At 46.1% G+C, this 20,047-nt stretch overlaps 1 protein-coding gene across 2 annotated transcripts in view; it reads right to left on the bottom strand.

The window, feature by feature from the left end:
• RECK (reversion inducing cysteine rich protein with kazal motifs) overlaps positions 1-16,833 on the bottom strand; it is a 255,837-nt gene extending 239,004 nt beyond the window's left edge. For both annotated transcript variants that reach the window (XM_088442336.1, XM_088442338.1), the window contains exon 1: positions 16,621-16,833. In XM_088442336.1, coding sequence (XP_088298462.1) covers positions 16,621-16,720 — 100 coding nt within the window. In that variant the 5' untranslated portion in view covers positions 16,721-16,833. The remainder of the gene's footprint in view (positions 1-16,620) is intronic.
• Between the last annotated feature and the right edge of the window lie 3,214 nt (positions 16,834-20,047).

Below are 20,047 nucleotides of genomic sequence, written 5' to 3'. Positions count from 1 at the left end.
TATTTTTTATTTTGTTTGGAGTGCACTTTGGGGGTTACAGCACCCTTTAACGGTCAAGCCAGATGGCCCTTTACTTATGACACAAGCGCACGCTTGGCACTACTTTGTTGATCCACGTGCGGCTACAGTGCACACAATTCACAAACACAGAAAATATTTTTTTTTTTGTTTGGAGTGTACTTTGGGGGTTACAGCACCCTTTAACGGAGCACCCCTGATGGACAGAGCACCCCCTGGACAACACTACAGCACTCCTTTAGGACTGGGACACTGCACAGGACTTTGTAGTGGACACAGCCCCTATGGACAACTGACTGCACAACACAGTCCAGCCAGCCCCTATGGACTTTGGAGGAGTGGACACAGCCCCTATGGACAACAGCAGCACAGCACAACACTACACTGCACTGCACTACACTACACTACACAGCCCAGCCAGCCCTAACTCCCACCCTCCCTCTTCACTGTCCACAGCCGAGTGAGAAAATGGCGCAGACGCTGGTAACTTATATAGGATCCAAAACCCGCGAAACCCGGAAGGCGGGATGATGATGTTTGCCTCGATTTCAGATCCGAGTCAGGCGGGAAAAGTCGATCCTGACTCGGATCGGCCTCGGATCGGGGGGGCTCGGAGGGGTTCGGATTTCAGAAATCCGAACCCGCTCACCCCTAGTATAAAGCTATATACAAAGTATGGGACTGGACCAGCGGGAAATTCTGCGGAAGACCCAGGGAAGGGCGCCTGGGCTGTTTTCACAGCCGACGTCAGCCGATGACGTCAGCACTGTGACAGCCCAGGCACGAGTATGGACAGACCAGAATGGCTCACCATGGGGTCCAGCATAGTGGTGGCTGTGGGCGGCTGATAAGACTGGCAGCCGCTGTCACTGGAATGTAAAAAAAAATTTTTTTTTTCTTTGCTGATGGGCCCTGTCTGCAGTAATGAAAAAGAGGGCTGTTTGGATCATGGTGAACTACTGAAGACTAGAAGAAGGCTTTATGGACCAATGATTCTAAACTTTCAATCATGTAGTAGCTGCCACTTAGAAAATAATTGTCATACATAGAGGAAAAAGTGTTATGGTCTATGGCTCTTTTGCTACATTCTGAGTGGACAACTTAGGCCTTGATTCAGACCCACTCGCGAGCGGCTGTCCGCTCGCAAGTGGGTCGATGTTCTGCACTGAGCATGCGCACGACGGAGGGAGCTCCGTCGTGTGCATGCGCCAGACGCGACGAGCGAAGGACTTTCCTTCGCTCGTTGTGTCTGATCAAAGGGGGCGTGCTGTCCATGTTGATTGACAGCACGCCCCCTTTGGTGGGCGTGCCGGGGGCGTGCCTCCCTGACGGGGGCGTTCCTAAGGGAACGCCTCCCGTCAGAAGCCGGCCCACTGACATCACTAGTGATGTCAGTGGGAGTGATTTTGGCTCTGATAGAGCCAAAATCACTCCGGGCCTTGCGGTTGAAAACCTCAACCGCAGGCTCTGGCTCGCAGTTTCGATGGTCGCGATGGTCAAGACCATCGCGGCCATCAAACTGCACGCTCGTATAGGCTGTGGGTGGTGACCCACAGCTATACGAGCGTCCAGGAGGACGCTCCATAGTTATGGAGGCCGGCCCTCATTCAGAGCGTGCGCTCTGCTCAGAGCGTACGGCTCTGAATGAGGGCCTTAATGCGCAGAGTGACTGGACCATAATCCAAAAGGGCTACCACAGCATTATACAGCACCATGTAATACCCTCCATCCAGCAGTGATGTGCGGTGAGGTGAGCAGGTGAGGCAGAGCCTTTCCTGTCATACTTACGTATACTCCAGAATTTTGACTATAAAAATTCTAAGAAAAATATTAAGAAAATATTATAAATATCTTCTTTGTATTATTCTAATAATTTTTATAGTCAAAACTCTAGAGCAGGGGTGGCCAACCAGTCAGAGGCAAAGAGACAAAAAGTATCTGTAGGTATGTCAAAGAGCTGAGATCATGCGCACGCTGTGCAAAAAAGGGGTATGGCCGGCTAGGCTATTAGTATTGCTCCCCAAGAATACTGGCTGGCAGCAGTAAACTGCAACTTACTGCACAGTCAGCCAGGTCAAGTGAAAGACTCCTCCGGGGGAAGCTGTTGCTGTGTATGCGCACAGTGTCAGCTTGCGGAGTAAGCTGGAGACTGCGGGAGAGAGATCAAAAGATCGCTCTCCTGCACCTCGAGTCTTCATAGGCTTACAGTAGTTTACACATCTAAAAATGATGTAAACTACCGGGGCCAAGCTCCTTCGCTTTTTGAAGTTAGTAAATAGGTGTCAGATCATAGGGCCTGATTCAGAGCCACTCGTAAGCGGCAGCTCGTTCGCTCTGAGCGATGTTTGCCCAACTGCGCATGCGTACGGATCGTTATACGCATGCGCGAACCAGTCAGTGCGGCCGAAATTCATGTGCTCGCAAAATAGCGAATGCCTGCTATTTTGAGTGACAGAAAGAGGCGTATGTGGGTGGTAACGGGAAGGTGCTTGAAAATGGGGAGTGGAAATCAGAACGCAGGCGTGCTTAAAGGTCAAAACGGGCGTTTTATGGGTGTGCATATTTAAAACAGCAGCGTCATGGACCTCGTCACTGGGTTAGTTTATAGTCAGAATTGCACGCAAAATTGTGGTAGCAAACACCAACCCCAAGAATAGCGAGCAGTTCATACCCTTGTCGATGTGCTCGATTAATCTAATAAATAGCGGACATGACGTAGGATGCGAGCGGCCAGGGGGCGTATTTTTTCCAAAAAAACGAACGCAAGTTTTGTTCGCTCGTTCAGACATAGAGGCGTGAACAGACCGCAAACAGCGAATGGTTCATTTGAATAGCCACCCCTAGTTTTAGAACGAACGACCGCAAATAGCGAGTGGCTCTGAATGAGGGCCATAGTCCCTACTGAAAATAATGAGGACTGCATTCTGCAGCGCTAATTAGCACTTTTTCTGAGATTTCTGTGAAATCTTGTGGACCCCTTCTCAGTGTAACATTTTTAAGTGCATAAAAATTAAATGTAAGGATTACAAAGGAAATTATACTGAAATAGTTTTCAAAATATTAACATAAATTTTGTGTAACATTATTATATGTGCTTCTATATTAATCATGCTATATCATCAAGCTTGGAGAGAGATAAAACGGTGAGAGATAAAGTACCAACCCCTCAGCTCCTAACTGTCGCTTTAAAGGCTGTGTTTGACAGTTAGTAGCAGAGCCGGATTTAGACCTCATAGGGCCCTAGGCAAGATACTGGTTTTGCCCCCCCCACCCCTCCCTCAAACAATCTATAGCACTATTTCATTCCTGATTCATGTCCATGTACAGCACCCAGAAGAAAAGGTCCACCACGGACTTGAAAAGTCAGCTATGTATTTACAATTTTTTCTAGCTCTCACTAAGCTTTCCCAATTTTGGCACCGCTGATTGCCCCCTCTATAGCTCTCACTGCCAGTACATTCCATATCACACCAACTCACAGCCCTCTCACTGCAATCACTCACCTAGCACACTGACCTCCATCCCAGCTCACTCATGCCCCCTCATAGCACACTGAGTCCCCCACAGACTAACCCAGTTACTGCCCACTTTACAGCACCACATAATGCCCCATTCTATGTCTGTCTGTCTGACAGCACATCACCCCTCACCCCTCTAATGCAGCAGGAAGCATCTTGTGTTAATAGACGCCTCCTGCATGCTTATGTGATCTGCTGTTGAGTCTGAGGACACACCACCAGGACCACTTGCGTGAACATTGACCATTTGAGTAACCCTAAGGTTAATCAGGATGGCCTGGATGTTCATGCTGCTGGGGGGACATGTCCCCATTTTGTGCATGTGAGGATAATGGACCCACATGCATAAACATCCCACCATCGGGTTTCTGTACATCTCTGAATGACCCCCAAGGACTTTGCTGTTCTCTAGATACCCATTAACTTTCCAACCCACAGTACAGAAGTGGCAAGATCAGGACAGAGGTGAAAGGGACAAGACAGCGGCAAAAGAGACAGGACAGTGGTGGCAGGGACAGGACAGGACAGTGGTGGCAGGAACAGGACAGCTGGGACAGGGCAGCAATGAGGTGACAGGACAGAGAGCAGGGCGGGACAGGACAGCATTGACAAGACAGAGGTGAGGACAGGGATAGGACAGAGGGGACATGGAAAGGACTAGGATGACAGGTCCAGAACAGTACAGAGGGGACAGGACCAAGGGGGTGGCAGTGACAGGATAGAGGTGAGGACAGGGCCAGGACAGATGTTACATGAAAAGGACGAGGATGACAGGACAGGACAGTACAGAGGGGAAAAGAGAGGAGAGAGGGGAAAAAGCAAAAGCAAGATTGGTTTAAAAAAAAAAATACTCGCATGTATTCCCACAGCGGCATCGGCTCGCACCAGGGGACTAGAACTTTGCGGGCCCCATAGCAAAATCTTGAAAAGGCCCCCCCCTTCTATTGGCACCGTGAGTTAAAAAAATACACATTGGTCCCCACATGAAAACAAAACAAAACACATTGGCCTCAATAGGAAAACAAACAAACACACTGCCCCTCACAACCATCCTCAGCCCAGGGCCGCAACTAGGGGGGGGCTAGAGGTGCACGTGCACCGGGTGCCAGAATGCAGGGGGTGTAAAAGGGCTGACTCACGGTGGCTTGGGGGCTGCAGATTCAGAAAATGTCCATCCAAAAATGGCCGCCGCCACTGGACCTCTAGTGTCTGTTAGGCCAGCGCAATGCACACAGCGTTACCAGAAATGCCGGTTGAAGATGCTGAAAGATGCATCTTCTCCCGTGAAACCCCCCGGCAACGAGCATAAACCCCATAGCAACGAGCATGAAACCCCCTGGCAATGAGCATGAAAACCCCTGGCAACGAGCATGAAACCCCCTGGCAACGAGCATGAACCCCAGGCAATGAGCATGAAACCCCCTGGCAACGAGCATGAAACCCCTGGCAATGAGCATGTAACCCCTGGCAAAGAGCATGTAACCCCTGGCAACGAGCTGGTAATATTAAAGTTACTGTGGGGCATAAAATGGTGTTGGGCAAATATGTAAGTGGCACTTTGGTAATAGGCATTACAGTGTGTGGCATAATGTGTAATGGGCTTTATGGTGTGTGGAATAATGTAAGTCACTATACCAGGGACGTCTGAGTAGTGCACTGCCTTATGGAGGAGCAAGGACAAAATCAAGGTACAGGAAGGGAGGGGGCGCAAAATTGCTGCCTTGCACCGGGTGACAGATATCCTAGTTTCGGCCCTGCTCAGCCCCTCATCACTTTCCTTTGCCCCAGCCCCTCACCACCATCCTCAGCCCCTCATCACCTTTTTCTACCCCAGCCCCTCACCACCATCCTCAGCCCCTCACCCCAACCTCTGCCCCTCACCAACTTCCTCTGCCCCTCATCACCTTCCTCTGCCCCAGCCCTTCACCAACATCCTCGACCCCTCATCTCCTTCCTCTGCTCCAGCCCTCACCACCATCCTCAGATCCTCACCACCTTCATCACTGTCCGCAGCCCCTCACCACCATCCCCAGCCCCTCATCATTGTCCTCAGCCCCTCCTCAAATCACTGACTTCGGCTCAGCCCCTCACCTCATCACCACAGCCTGTCTCTATCAGGAGCTGTGCGAGGATGGGGAAGGATGTGTGGCAACATGAATTTCCTGGTCCAGGCTACAGGGACTATCAGCGCATCAGGCCGGCCCTGCACACTATGGCGCTGCTCACGGCTAGCAGCACCCGGAAGTGCCCGCTAGCCGGAGCAGATGTCTGCTACCAGTTGCATTCCCCGGCAGCCGGCTGATGTGAGCTGGCCCTGCCAGCATTGGGGAATATGGGATCGGACCAATAGGAACATTCACGCTGTCCTGGTGGCCCAATCCACCCCTGGACAGGTGACTCAGGCTGAATCCATGCATGACTGGGTGCAGCGGGAGCGGCAGGCCCTGGAGGCAGCCCGGGCCCCATAGCAGTCGCACCCCCCTGCACATATGGTAATTATGCCACTGGCTCACACTCTATTACATTTAGGCCAAAGTATTAATGGGTCAGTCATAAAACTGCTTCAGGCATTTGAGTCATCTGTAAACTGTGTAGAGATTCCATAAGTGTAAGGTTGCGTCTGTAGGACAGGTAAGTATAATACAGTGTATGATTAAAAGTGAATGTGACATATGTAAAATAACATTGTCTAGCAGCCTCTGGGGAGCTTCCTGTTTACCACCCCACCTCCCTCAATCACCATAGTAACTAGTTACATACAACAGCAATAGAGTACTGGATAGAGGCCCTGATTCAGACCCACTCGCAAGCAGCTGTCCGCTCGCAAGTGGGTCGATGGTCTGCACTGAGCATGCGCACGACGGAGGGAGCTCCGTCGTGCGCATGCGCCAGACGCGACGAGCGAAGGAAAGTCCTTCGCTCGTTGTGTCTGATCAAAGTGGGCGTGCTGTCGATGTTGATTGACAGCACGCCCCCTTTGGTGGGCGTGCCGGGGGCGTGCCTCCCTGACGGGGGCGTTCCCACGGGAACGCCTCCCGTCAGAAGCCGGCCCACTGACATCACTAGTGATGTCAGTGGGAGTGATTTTGGCTCTGATAGAGCCAAAATCACTCCGGGGCTTGCGGTTGAAAACCTCAACCGCAGGCTCCGGCTCGCAGTTTCGATGGTCGCGATGGTCACGACCATCGCGGCCATCAAACTGCACGCTCGTATAGGCTGTGGGTGGTGACCCACAGCTATACGAGCGTCCAGGAGGACGCTCCATTTTTATGGAGGGCGGCCCTCATTCAGAGTGTGCGCTCTGCTCAGAGCATACGGCTCTGAATGAGGGCCAGAGTACTCTGTTATTGTTGCATGTGATTCCTGCACACTAGTCAGCCTGGCTAGTGATTCAGGGGGCGTGCCTGAGCCTTGAAAGTAACCCAGAAGGCTCACACACAGACACTGCCATGGTAGCCCATCAGCACCCCGTGCAGCAGCTCCACTTACCGTGCTGAGCGTGCTCAGGGTCTAACTGATGCTCCAGCCTCCTCTTCTGCGGCTCCTCTCCAGCAGTCTCTACGGTGCACGGCGCATGGCGCGTGACGTCATGCGCTGCGCCAATATACAGCTAGGGTGTCACAGAGGGCTCCTCCGGAGTCCGAACAGCGGATGATGCGCGATCGCGGCACCCGGCCCGGCAATAGTGTGAGCCGCCCCAATCCGCGCCTAAATTCATTGTGCACTTGAGTGGCTCTGGCTCTCCTCTGCCTCCCTCCCATACAGTGTTATTGCAGTGGGTGAAGGGTGGTCGAGTGACTGGCGTGATTCTCGTACTGCTCCTCCCCCCGTGCTCCGCCTCCTCTTGTGTAACTATACTGCCTGCGTGTGTGTGCAAAATGCAGTGCAGCAGGGACAGGATCTCTCCAGGGCTGGATTTCAGGGGACCCGCCGGGCCTTAGGCGGCCGCTTAGGTTGCCTCGCGGTAAATCCGCCCCTGGTTAGTAGCTGATTGGTTGGTACTTTATCTCTCACAATTTTATTTATCTCCAAGCTTTCATGAATACATTAATAAGACAAAACCTTAGGAAAGTTACATTTTGTTTTTTAAAGAATGTATTAATGTTCCTTAAATAAGAATATTAAACTGTTGGGTGGTGTTTCACAAAACATCATTGATGCAAATTGAATGAAAGCAAATTGAATGAAAGCATCCAAAGCTCGCTTTACAATATGAGTAACACAAGAATTCTCCACGGCTTTTGGAATTATACTCCAATTGTAGTATTTATTTTGTCCTAAGTTTAGTGAGTTAAACTTGGGCTAGGTCATTATCTTCAAAACAGTTTATATCAGAAAGAAAAGAATTGCAGATACATAGTTCAACTTTAATGTCATAAAGACAAAAATAACTTTTGATACACTTCTAAAGTGTTTCCTGGTTCACAGATTTCTCTTTTAATAGAAATTGATAGAGAATTTTGCATCTCAACTGGACCTTGAAAAACACTTCCTCCAGCTTCTGAGAGTTTGCAAGGATGTTGGCCTCTATTGTATTCATGCATCTCGGCAGCTTAGCCAAGAAAGTTTGTAAGTTTGCAGTAGCATCCCATGTATGAAATCCATTCTTCTAAACTGTTTCAGGATAAGTGCAACTTCTGCCTTCAGTTCAAATAAGAACTTCAATACAGATATTCCTCTGAAGCCACTTCGCAGCCCACATAGAAACCTATGGGGGCTGTGTCTGCTTTCGGAAAGGAATGAAATGGCTCTCCTTCAAACATTCAGGGGATTCTTAAAATTTGTGGTTATCCCCCGAAAACTACTGTTTTCAGGGAATATCCCACAAATATTACTTGATAAATAGACCCCTATGCCACACAGTGCTTAGCGGGCAATTCAGGGAACCTGGTAGACAACTTTATGACCTGGGTACAGTTGAGTCACACCCCAGAGGTGGGCCCCCTTAGCCTCTAGGCCCCATAGCAATAGCACTCCTTGCACCCACTATAGCTACATCTATTGTGTGGCATAGGGACAAATGCAAGTGGTTTATTAAAGATGAATAAGGCAGGCAATTGTTAATCAGTGTGCAGAGCCAAAAGTGATCTATAAACAGCAGACTTATGTAAGTGCAGAGACAGAAAAGTTGTCCAAGGTGATTATTACATCAGGCAAGAAACCAGTTTAGATGGAGGAAAAATTAAAAGTTAAGTTATATCTACAGATAGTCTTAAATGCACATTCCTGAAAAAAAACACCCTATTCGTGGCTCGGCTCATTGGAGCTCCATGGACTGCTCCATGAAGCCAGACCAAAGCCGAAGCACTGTTATTCTGCATAGGTACAGATGGAGAAGAAGAGAAGACATATGTAAGAGGTAAACTGGAATCAGAATTAAAGTTTAGGAAGACAAAGGATGTTGCAAGATCAGGTCTCCCAAGTAGAATTTGTGAACTGGTGGCTAGCTCCAAAAACTTTAGCTTGCAACTAACACTATTTTTTTCTTAAAACACCAAGCGGGGATGTGACCATGAATACCAGATACGTGAACATGCCCATTATCATGCAGTCATGCCCCTACTGTGACATGTGCCCTCTCTCCCGGGTACAAACTCCCCAATGTTGGGAGGTATGGCATTGAAAGTACACATAGTTTTACCAAGTCACTGATTTAACCACATCTTAAACATAGGACAAAGTTTCAGGCACCTTGCTATGAGCAAGATATAAGAGAAATATGGATTCATCAGAACTAGACAATATTAACAACAATGATAAATTAATTTATGACCCACAGTGTGTCCCATCGCTATGGAAGTAAATGTACAAAGCAGTGTCACAGAAAAAAAGGAGTTATTACCACTTTACCAAAATGTATTATAAGGCAGATGGAGGGAGATCAGAGATTTCTCCTGTGGCACCCTCATCTTATGTTAATAATGCCGCCACGATAGCCATCGTGTATTGCTTATATTAAGCAACTACAATAAAAATTACAAATTAGTAGCCCCCCAAAGAAATAGATGAGGGCTGCTTTTCCAAACAAAAATGGAGGGACTGGGAATTAAGATATCTGTTGCAGTCACTCCTTCATACATCTTGGGGATGCTTAAGTTTTTGGGTGTATCCCCCAAAAACAGATGTTTTGAGGTGATAACCGACAAATTATCCATGAACAGCACTGGATCTTTCAGCCCTATATGAAAGTCTGGTGCTTGATGATTAACTGTGGGAAAAGTGAATATAAACCCACATAGCTTGCTCATGTGTTCACTTTGCATTTACAATTTCATTACTTGTTCTATGATTCTGCTGTATTACATGTGAATACTCCTTTGAAAGGCATACCAAAATTGAACTGATTGCTTATTTAAACCAGTAATATGATTGGGTAGGGAAATCTTGGTCCGTCTGCTCCAAGGATACTGTGTTAGTAATAGATTCAGTCATGTAATTTTGTTCATAAAATCAATATACAACTATTACTGCTGTATTATTTAACTACTTGAGGATTATGGGTCTGATTCATATTTGGGAATACAGTAGGATAGAGCAAGTAACTGTGTACCTAGACAAACCATGTTGCAAGGGATGCAAATACATAATTTTTTTTAGCATGCAGTGTAAATACTGGCTGCTTTTTGCATGTAGCCCACAAATGCTGGACAGCTTAATATTTACAATGCAATTTAAATTTCAGTTTGGACACACCCCTCCCAAATTTAAATCTCTCACATTTTAAATCTGCCCCACCTTTATTGTAACAGGGTTTAACCAAGATGAACAGTTATACCCCTTTCAGACCTATATAAAAATCCAGAGTTTTCGCACATAGATGCATAATGACCCGGGATTTTGGTAAGTTTGCAAACAAACAACCTAGGATGAAGTTCCAGGTCCCTGACCCTGCTTTTTACCAGGGTCTGGCTGAGGCCTGGGAATTTACCGTGTCTAAAGTCTGAAAGGGGTATTACTTGCTCTTTCTTACTCTATTCTCAAATCTGTATCAGCCCTATGTTTCCTTCTCACTTCTATTTTGGAAGTAGAAATTGTTTACATGAGTTGTTTGTTTTTATGTTTTATATTGCTAATAAATTGTTTAAAGCTTTTCCCAAACACTGTACATGTATCATTATACTTATTTTATCATTGATTTTTAACTGACTTTAGCAATGTTATATTGTTACTGTTTCATGACTACTTTAATATTTACAAACATATTTTAAATCTGTTGTAATTAAAATTTCATCCACAGGTCTGTGCAGATTATAATGAGGCATATATTGCCACTGAAGGAAAGACACTTCTATCATTTGGAGGGTTGGGTTCAATGAAGGGGATTTTTTTTTTCTTAGGGCTCTATTTATTAACATTATTTTTACTAAAATAAAGTGAAAAAGGGTGTTTTCACACCCTTTTCACATTATTTTAGTATCACCTACAGTTACTAAAGGGCAATTGGAGTAGAATTCGTAAAATTCTACTCCAACCCCTAATTATCACTTATTTTTAGTACTCAGATCCATTTCCCATAATTGTAATGGGAAATGTGATCCGACCAAATTTACTAAAAATAAATTGTAAAAAAATTCTGGGGAAAGTCCTGTGATAATAATGCCACCTGGAGGTGGCGTTATCCAGGGTCTCCCCCGGTTACCGGACTCCTGCCCTGCTCTAACGGGGAGAGCAGAGCCGGGAGTCGGCCCCAGTAATCAGCTGTGTGGTCTAAACAGACCGCAAGCTGATTCACTGCAAATAAAAAATTGTAAAAAAAAAAAAAAACTTACCTGACTCCAGGGACCGGTGATCGGGGCTCCGGGTGATGTTCTCCCTCCGGTCAGCTGGTCTCCCAAGCTGCACTGCAGCCCGGTCATCAGGTGATTGGGTCCCAGTGCAGTATGGGATATCACCTGACCGGCGGCATGGAAGACATCACCGGAAGCCCGGATCATGCAGGTAAGTGTAAGTAAGGGAGAGGTGGGGTCGCGGGGGGTGGAGCTAGCGCCAGGGGGGGTAGCAGCGGCGGCCGGTCGGCGCATGTGCGGGCACTTTGTCACGATATTTTTTCCGAAAATACCGTGATAAGGCTGCGGAGGGGATTCGCAGGGACAGAGCTTTCTCGCAAGCTCTGTCCCTGAAAGGGATTTGTAGTAAATCCCTGTGATATTGCCTGAATTTGCAATGCAAATTCAGTCGTAAATATCTTATTACAATCTGCATTCAATATGCGGATTGTAGTAAATAGAGCCCTTAAGCTCCTAGGATCCCCTGCCCTACTTGTGCGAGTATATTGCAGTCTTAGGGGCCCATTTATCAAAGTTAATTTGAGGTAAATTCCCCGAAAACACCTGTTTTCGGGGGGTTTACCTCAAATATTAAGTATCCCCCGGCAGGGCCCTCTCTTCCATTGGGCTTGTTGGGCAGTTGCCCAAGGGCCCGAAGTTTGTAGGGGCTCGCCAAACCGCCCCCCTGCAGCCACCGCCAGTTGGTAAATTTGTGATATTTTTATAAGCAAGCCACCGGTGCACTGTATTCTGATCTAACCTCCCCCACCCCATCCCCCCCCCCGGTGACGAGTACTTCATTCACCAGCTTCAGACCAGTCAGACAGAGTCGCTCTGCATGTGTGAGAGGTCTGATGGACATGCAGGAGGGTTTAATTTTATGTACCATTTACATTTTTTTTTCCGTGAATGGGTGGGTAGGGGCCCCAGTGCATTGCTTTGCCCAGGGCCCACACTGCTGTTAAGACAACCCTGTCCCCCGGATGTATGAAAGAGGGACCGCAGCAGGTATCTCCGATACCTGCAGCGATCCCTCCATTGCCGCCGGCAGCCGCCTCCCCCATAGATTTCTATGGGGGATGCGATGCTGCCAAATGTATCAATATCGGGAATGCGAAGCATTCCCGATATTGGCCCCAGCAGCTAACGATATCTGAAGATAGCGTTAGCCGCTGTAGTCTATGGGGACTTACCGGATTTCACCCGGCGGAGGGATCTGCCAGATCCCTCCGCCGGCAATGGGCGCCACTCATGTGCTGTCCTCGGGACTGTGCATGCGCAGCAGTCCCGCATGCACCCCGGCCACATCGCAGGGACGGGCTCTATTCAGAGCCCGTCTCCCTGCATGTGCCGGATAGTACATTCAGCCGGTATGATCGCATTTTGCAATGCGATCATGGGCGGTATTGGATGCCCTGATCGCATTGCAAAATGCGATCATTAATAAATGGGACTCTGTAACTGAAATTTCTTCCTCCACCTGCAGTATTAGAGATTTCCAGGGCTGAATGCAGAACGGAACAGATTACAGCAACCCTGCCATATACAGGACCAAATTCGGGGCCTGATTCAGAGATGGATGCAGTTCTAGTACTTAGTTCCAATATGAGCAATGTTTTGCTACTGCGCATGCGCGAAAAGTCCAGGAATCCCTTACTGCGCACTCGATAACCTATTTCCTATGCTGTTCGCAATTACGTACAGCTGTGGTTCCCAAACTTTCTTGAATCACGGTGCCCTTGAGTATAAATATCTTTTCAATGGGCCAAAAGTTTCTTATTGAGAAACAGAGCAAAAAATTATTCAATTAAGTAAATGGTGCTTATATCACACTTATTTAGTTATGTGGTGGTGGACGGGGTTGTGCTTCTCTTTGTCCACATTTTTTATGATTGGCAAGCACCAGAACTGGTTTTGCCTATCACATTGACCAAAAATCATTTTATTTGGTACTGGACCATAAACCCATGGCACCCCTGCAAGTGCCCTGAGGCACCCAGTTTGGGAACCACTGGCATACGGTATCACTAACAATTTAGATGGGCTTTGTACCCTGGGCAGTGCAGGGTGGACATTGGGAGGTGACCTAAAGTTATCGCAAAAAGGTGCCGTCATGGGTGTGTTATAGGAGTGTCAGGGCTGTGTTCACTGCATTCCCAATTGTAAATACAATGCTTCAGAGGCCATTTGGATTTGAGGAGAGTAGCTAGAATAGACCCTAAGCTACAGCAAATGTCAATAGTGTGACCGATGTTGCAGCGATATTTTAGTGTTTACAATCTTTATCGGAAATGCACACACCTCACAGCCTGAAAGAGCACAAATGGAAGGCTTAGATTATCATGTACATATATCCGTAACCGCTATTGAGAGTGGCTGTGAGCGTGGCAACATTACCAGAAATCTCTGAATCAGGCCCTCAATTAGGAGCATTAACCCATTTATGCAACTTAGCCTGGCCGGGTGCAAATTTTTCCCTATTCAATTAGCCATGCGAGTTAAGTCGCATTACCGCTCCATAAGAATTAAAAGATTTCTGTTTGCTGAGCAGGTAAAAAGTTGTGTCAAATCCCTATTTAGGGTGAAAATGTCGGAACTTGGTTCAGAACCTCTGCCCCCCCCTCCCAATAATTAATAAGGCACTTATACACTTTCAATAGCATAATTTGGCCAATAATTACGTATTTTTTGGGGTGATATTCAGCAAAATGCATAATAATGGGTTAAATATGGGGGTATTGTATTGATGGGATGGGTCTTTCTAAGCTTGCAGGTGGGTGTTATTCCCAACACTTACTGTGGCTAACATCATAGAGAATTACTGAGTGATGCAGAGATAATCTATTCAATATTGAATTGTGCTTTAAGCAGGAGCTCGCATATGCATGGTAAGTGAAATTACTGTGTGGTATTATTATCTATTACCAGTTATTTATATAGTGCACACATATTCCGCAGCGCTTTACAGAGAATAGTTGGCCATTCACATCAGTCCCTACCCCAGTGGAGCTTACAATCTATATTCCCTACCACATGTACACTCACATACTTACACAGTAGGGTTAATTTTTGTTGGGAGCCAATTAAGTCAAGCCGTGGTAAACCAAAATTTTACCGCAGCTAATTAAATTACCCCCACAATGTCACATCACTTTGGATGCAGTAAGGATGTACCATGCAGCAGCCATTACAGCTTAGAAAGTATTTGTTTGCAGGTCTGATCATTGAGGCCAATACTTGACCCAAAACACGCTTTTTTCCAGGAATAAATGGAGAAATATTTTACAAATAAAATTATGGTGAATGATATTTTGCCAAGATCACATGCTGCAAGTTATCATTCGCTTTGCAAAGAAAATAGACAATATTCAGTCGATTCATTCGCACTGCACATGCATCGCAGTGTGTGTGCGCAAGGCAGACGCTGCGATAGTAACTGCTATTGCAGAGGCTACGCAGACGAATGACAGAGTGATTGACAGGAAGTGCCGTTTGTGGGTGGTGACGGGTGGGGGGAAGTCGAGCGAATGCAGGCATGCCAGTGCGTTTCAACGCCGTTGCAGGGGCATGCATAAATTATCCACTGCGATACCAGATGCCACCTGAGGCGTCATAGTGTGCGCAAAAGTAAGCAATTCCTGAGTAAGGTCTGGGCTTCATTAACTGTCCGATGTTATTCGATGTTACCGATTGTTTCGCCATATTGCCAAGTATCCGTATGTGAGTAAGGGGGAGTAGGCATCCTTATGTCAGGCTGCGGTCGCAATTGAATGCAATCATTTACATATCACCACTATTAGCAACTGCGTTGCGTGCGTATAAGCAGAATAGCGATCCATAGTGAATCAAGCCCTGTATTGTTAGTTGGCTTATAGCTCCCTGTCCTTCATAGGACATGTAGTTCAGCAGCATGGCCATGTTGGCAATTCCTCCAATTCTAGCAATCAACCATGGTAATCTAGTTAATGATGGAATCATTAGAAGTAAAATACAAGTTACTTTATGTAAAAACACTTAGGTGTAACACTCACAAAATAAAATACTTTTTACATAGAGAGTACATTCCACTTTACTGCTGGGAATTACTTCCAAAAGTTAACACTATTACACGTTGGATATAATATAAATAGCTGAAAGTCTGAGGTTATATTCACTTTTTTGCACTGAATAAAGTATTTACAAAAAATATGAGGAACAACATAAAGGCAACTAAAAGAAGCTGAAACATGTATCTCAGTCATGCTGTTCTTCCGTCAGCTATTCTGTCCTAGAAAATAAGCATCTGGCACATTTCCTTCGTGTTATCACAAAGTACTGATGATTATAGGGGGAAGGGTGCAGCAGGACTTCCTAAACTATGCAGCCTCATGATCCAAAACATAGCTGTAACCATCTGTGCTGAGAACTTCAGTGGGCTCTCTTCCTGTGTGACCGAATGTACGAAGCATGGGGCTATCACCGTGTCTTTGTGTCTGTGCCATTTATTTAGCAATTTTATATCTTTAGGTTGGCAAGTGATTACAAAGAGTCACATAGAATAATTTCATTGCTCTGCTTAGGTAGTAGGATTACTATTACTGCTACTACGGGATAACTTGTGATCAGTAGCTGCAGCATTCTGGCCAAGGTCAGCACGGCGAGGGTTAGGTATCCCATACTCCGAGTATCATTACTAGTACGATGTGTGGGTCCCATACTCCGAGTATCATTACTAGTACGATGTGTGGGTCCCATACTCCGAGTATCATTACTAGTACGATGTGTGGGTCCCATACTCCGAGTATCATTACTAGTACGATGTGTGGGTCCCATACTCCGAGTATCATTACTAGTACGATGTGTGGGTCCCATACTCCGAGTATCATTACTAGTACGATGTGTGGGTCCCATACTCCGAGTATTATTACAATGCATACATTACACCACTGGCTAATATTTGTGTACAAATATCTATATTTCATATAGTATCGTTTTTACTTATACAAATATATTTAACAATATTTGCATGGTAAAAGTGTAAATCAGAGCCCACTTGTTCCGTCTAACTGTTGCTAAAACGTTCTCATTGTTCTATTCTATTTTGTTTTCGCTAAATAAAGCAGTTGACATGTCAGCTACAGCTAATGACGGTAAGTGATGTAGTTCTATTAGTGATTGCTAATTGCCAGCAATGTACTTTGCGATGAACAGTTACAGTATACTGTATGTAAGTTGCCGGTGGAGTGAAAGTGTCCCCTCATGGTGTGGTGACAGTGACAAACAATCATACCATGAGTATTCTCCACAGGAGTCCCCTTGCCATTATTCCCATCACTCACCCGCAGCCTCTGGAAGCAGCACGGCCACCAGGAGTAGATAGAGCCCAGGTAGCCCTGAGGTGGCAAATGCCGACATGACCCGCACAGAAGCTGTGACCATCACATCACATCAGTGCTGCTGCTGCCCCCTCCTCTGCCACTTCTCTATAGCACAGTGCTGCTGCTGCTGCTGCTGCTACCCCCACCTTCATTTCTCCGTTGCTTCCTTCCTTCTCCTCCTCTTCCACTTCCCCTCTCTCCTCCTCTCAGCCAGGATTTCTTCCTACCCACTCCCTCTTGTCCCTTAACTGAGTTAACCCCACACTCACACTTTCTTCTCCATGCACCCCATCTTTTTTATATTTTTTCTTTGCATCAACTATATAATGACTCTGTGTCTACAGTTCTGTGTGACTTTTTTGTTGCTTCTTCCTTCTATGAAGTGTGTGTCTCAGGTTTGTTCTTCTGCTGTGAAAAGAAAAAGATATCATATAATATTCAGTGCTATTAAATGTGCTTAATAACAGTGGCTTGGCATTAAGGGCTTTATTCAGCAATTATTTTTTTACTTAAAAAATGCAGAAACGATTGTTTCAAAAATTTTTAAGTATTTCCACTATTCAGAAATGGGTTAATGGAGAAGATAACACAATTAGCTTCTCCATTAATCCCCATATCGCATAGTATCGCAGTGTAGGGATCAGCCATTACTTTCTAAACTGCTTTAACGCTTTTTAGTATTCAGCGAAGCAAAAAGTGTTAAATTACTTGAAGAATCTTTATATTATATAACGCCATCTCAGAATGGCATTATATGAAACAAATCCTTAAATATCCAGAAAACTGCAGGGACAGAAGGACATTTTCCCATAGGTCCCTGCAGGATCTTGAAACTCCACCCCAGTCTCCTTTCCCGCAGTATGGTGATTGCTGAGTGTAAGTTCAACTCCAGCCTCCCAAAAAGTCTAAATTGAGTGAAATGTGTACATAGACTTTATATTAGCCTGTATACAATTTTAATTTTAGGAAATGTATATATATATTTATATATAAATTTTAAATATAAAAGAACATAAATATAAATGTATACAGACTAGTATAGAGTCTACATATTAATCAATTTAGACAGTTTTGACAGGCTGGAGCTTGACTTACATTCGGCAGGCACCACAATGCAGGGAAGGAGACTTTTTTGCAATATTTAGTAAGCGCATGACTGAGCATGGGCAGAAGAAGACAGAAGGTTTTGTTTTCAGAATCCTCTGGAGCTCCACAGGGCCCAGACATATCTTCCCACTGGGCAGGTAAGTGCCATAGTAGGTGTTTAAATGTTTTCACGGAAGGGGGAGATTGGTGTGTGTTTTAATACTGTCTGTGGTGAGAGTGATGTATATTAATGTGTGTGTGGTGGGGAGGGGGTGTATTCATATTATCTGTATTATATAGCAGTCACTGCCATGCACTCTGTATAATATGATGGGTACTGCCATGTTCTCTGCATTATATAGCAGTCACTGCGATTCTCCCTGCATTATATGGTGGTCACTGTGACACTCACTGCATTATATGGCGATCACTGCGATGTTCCCTGCATTATATGGCGGTCACTATGATGCTCCCTGCATTATATGGCAATCACTGTGATGCTTCCTGCATTATATGGTGGTCACTGCAACGCTCTCTGTATCATATGGTGGTCTCTATGATGTTCTTTATATTATATGGTGGTCACTGCGATGCTCTCTGCATTATATGGCAGTCACTGTGATGTTCTCTGCATTATATGGTGGTTACTGCGACACTCTGTATAGCATGATGGCATTGCAACACTTTGCCATACCCCCTCATTCGGCTGGCCACACCTCTTCAGCTTTGCGCCACATTCCTTCAGGAGGACCTTAACATTGCATTCCCCCTGTAGGTCCTTTATGCCCCAGTCTGATACTGGGTAATGACGCGATAATGTTTGTTATTAGGTATTTCCTGAAGCTGTATTTGGAGCAGTGCCCTTACTTCCTTGTACTATAGATACTGTATGTGGTTTTAAGGATGCAGTGGGAGATAACGTCCCCTAAAACTCACTGCCTAGGTGTTATCCTTGACTCTGAACTGTCCTTTGTTCCCCACATTCAATCGCTTTCCAAATCATGTTACATACATCTAAAAAGCAGGATACGTTCAGTATCCGGTGCAGGGGATGCTGGGGCATAGAATACAGTGCTGGATCCCAACACATGTCAGAATCCCGGAGCCAGCATCCCGAAAGTAAGTAGCGGAGTTGGGAGGAGGGTTAGGGGTTAGGGTTAGGCACTAAGGGCAGGGTTAGGCACTTGGGGGTGAGGTTTAGATTTAGGGCGCAGGGAGGGGGAGGTCAGGTTTAGGCACTAGGGGGGAGATTAGGTTCAGACACCAGGGAGGGAGGGTAGGTAGAGGGTGAGGGTTCAGATACCTACCATCAGTATCCTCACCCTGTTGGGATGCCGGTGTCAGGAATTTGACCGCCGGGATCCTGAGCACCGGCATCCCGTACCCATACCCTAAAAATCATATCTAGAATATGACCATATCCTACAAGGGACACTACAAAAAATCTCATTCAGGTGTTTATTATCTCCCGCATTGATTATTGCAATAGTCTCTTTACTGGTTTTCCCCAAAACAGACTCTCACCTCTACAGTCCATTTTGAATGCAACTGCGAGGCTGATCTTCCTCGCTAAACATTCATCATCTGCTGCTGAGCTCTGTCAGTCCCTCCATAATTACACAGATGAGTGAAAGAGGCCAGGAAATTTCTGTCAGCTGACGGAGATCTTAACCTCTTCCCCCTCCATTTTGGAAAACGGAGGCCATCGCTGCCCCCATCCCCAAACGGCAGCAGACTGGTAATCACTGACAGTCTGTTGCCGCTCAGCGTACAATCGCGCAGGAACCGTTCTGCAAAGAATGGGTCCTGCGTGCACTGCTGAATGAGGATCTCTGTCTACAAAACATGGCTGAACATACAAATAGAAGTTAATACACCATCGAACCAACTCACAAGTACTTTCCATAGGCAGGAATAGATCACTGGAATTTACCAATAATCATGTCTTTAAACATAAAGAAAACTCGGGACAAAATATAAGTTTAAAATAGACCCCCCTCCTCAGCTTTGTGTTTTGTCAAAGCAGTGTGATGTGTGCTCTATACTGTACTTAAAGCAGAGATGGGGAACTTCAGGCCCTGGGGTCGTATAAGGCCCCCGAAATCATTTGGTCTGGCCCACGGAGCTTTTTTCTGCTACACTCCTACTATCCGGCGGCAGTGTGTTAGTTTTAGCAGCCAGTTAGAGTCAGTCAGACTCTCATTGGCTGCTGCGCCCACTGCAGGAGTCAGGCTGGAGCTCACTCATGAGCTCTGCCTTCCGGCTCCCGCAGTGATGGGAGAGATGTAATGACGTGCTGTTT

This window comes from Taudactylus pleione, unplaced genomic scaffold, assembly GCF_031769625.1.
Source record: "Taudactylus pleione unplaced genomic scaffold, aTauple2 ptg000309l, whole genome shotgun sequence".
Lineage (NCBI taxonomy): Eukaryota > Metazoa > Chordata > Amphibia > Anura > Myobatrachidae > Taudactylus > Taudactylus pleione.
Note: the sequence above shows the minus strand (reverse complement) of the source record. Positions and strands in the feature narration are given on the sequence as shown.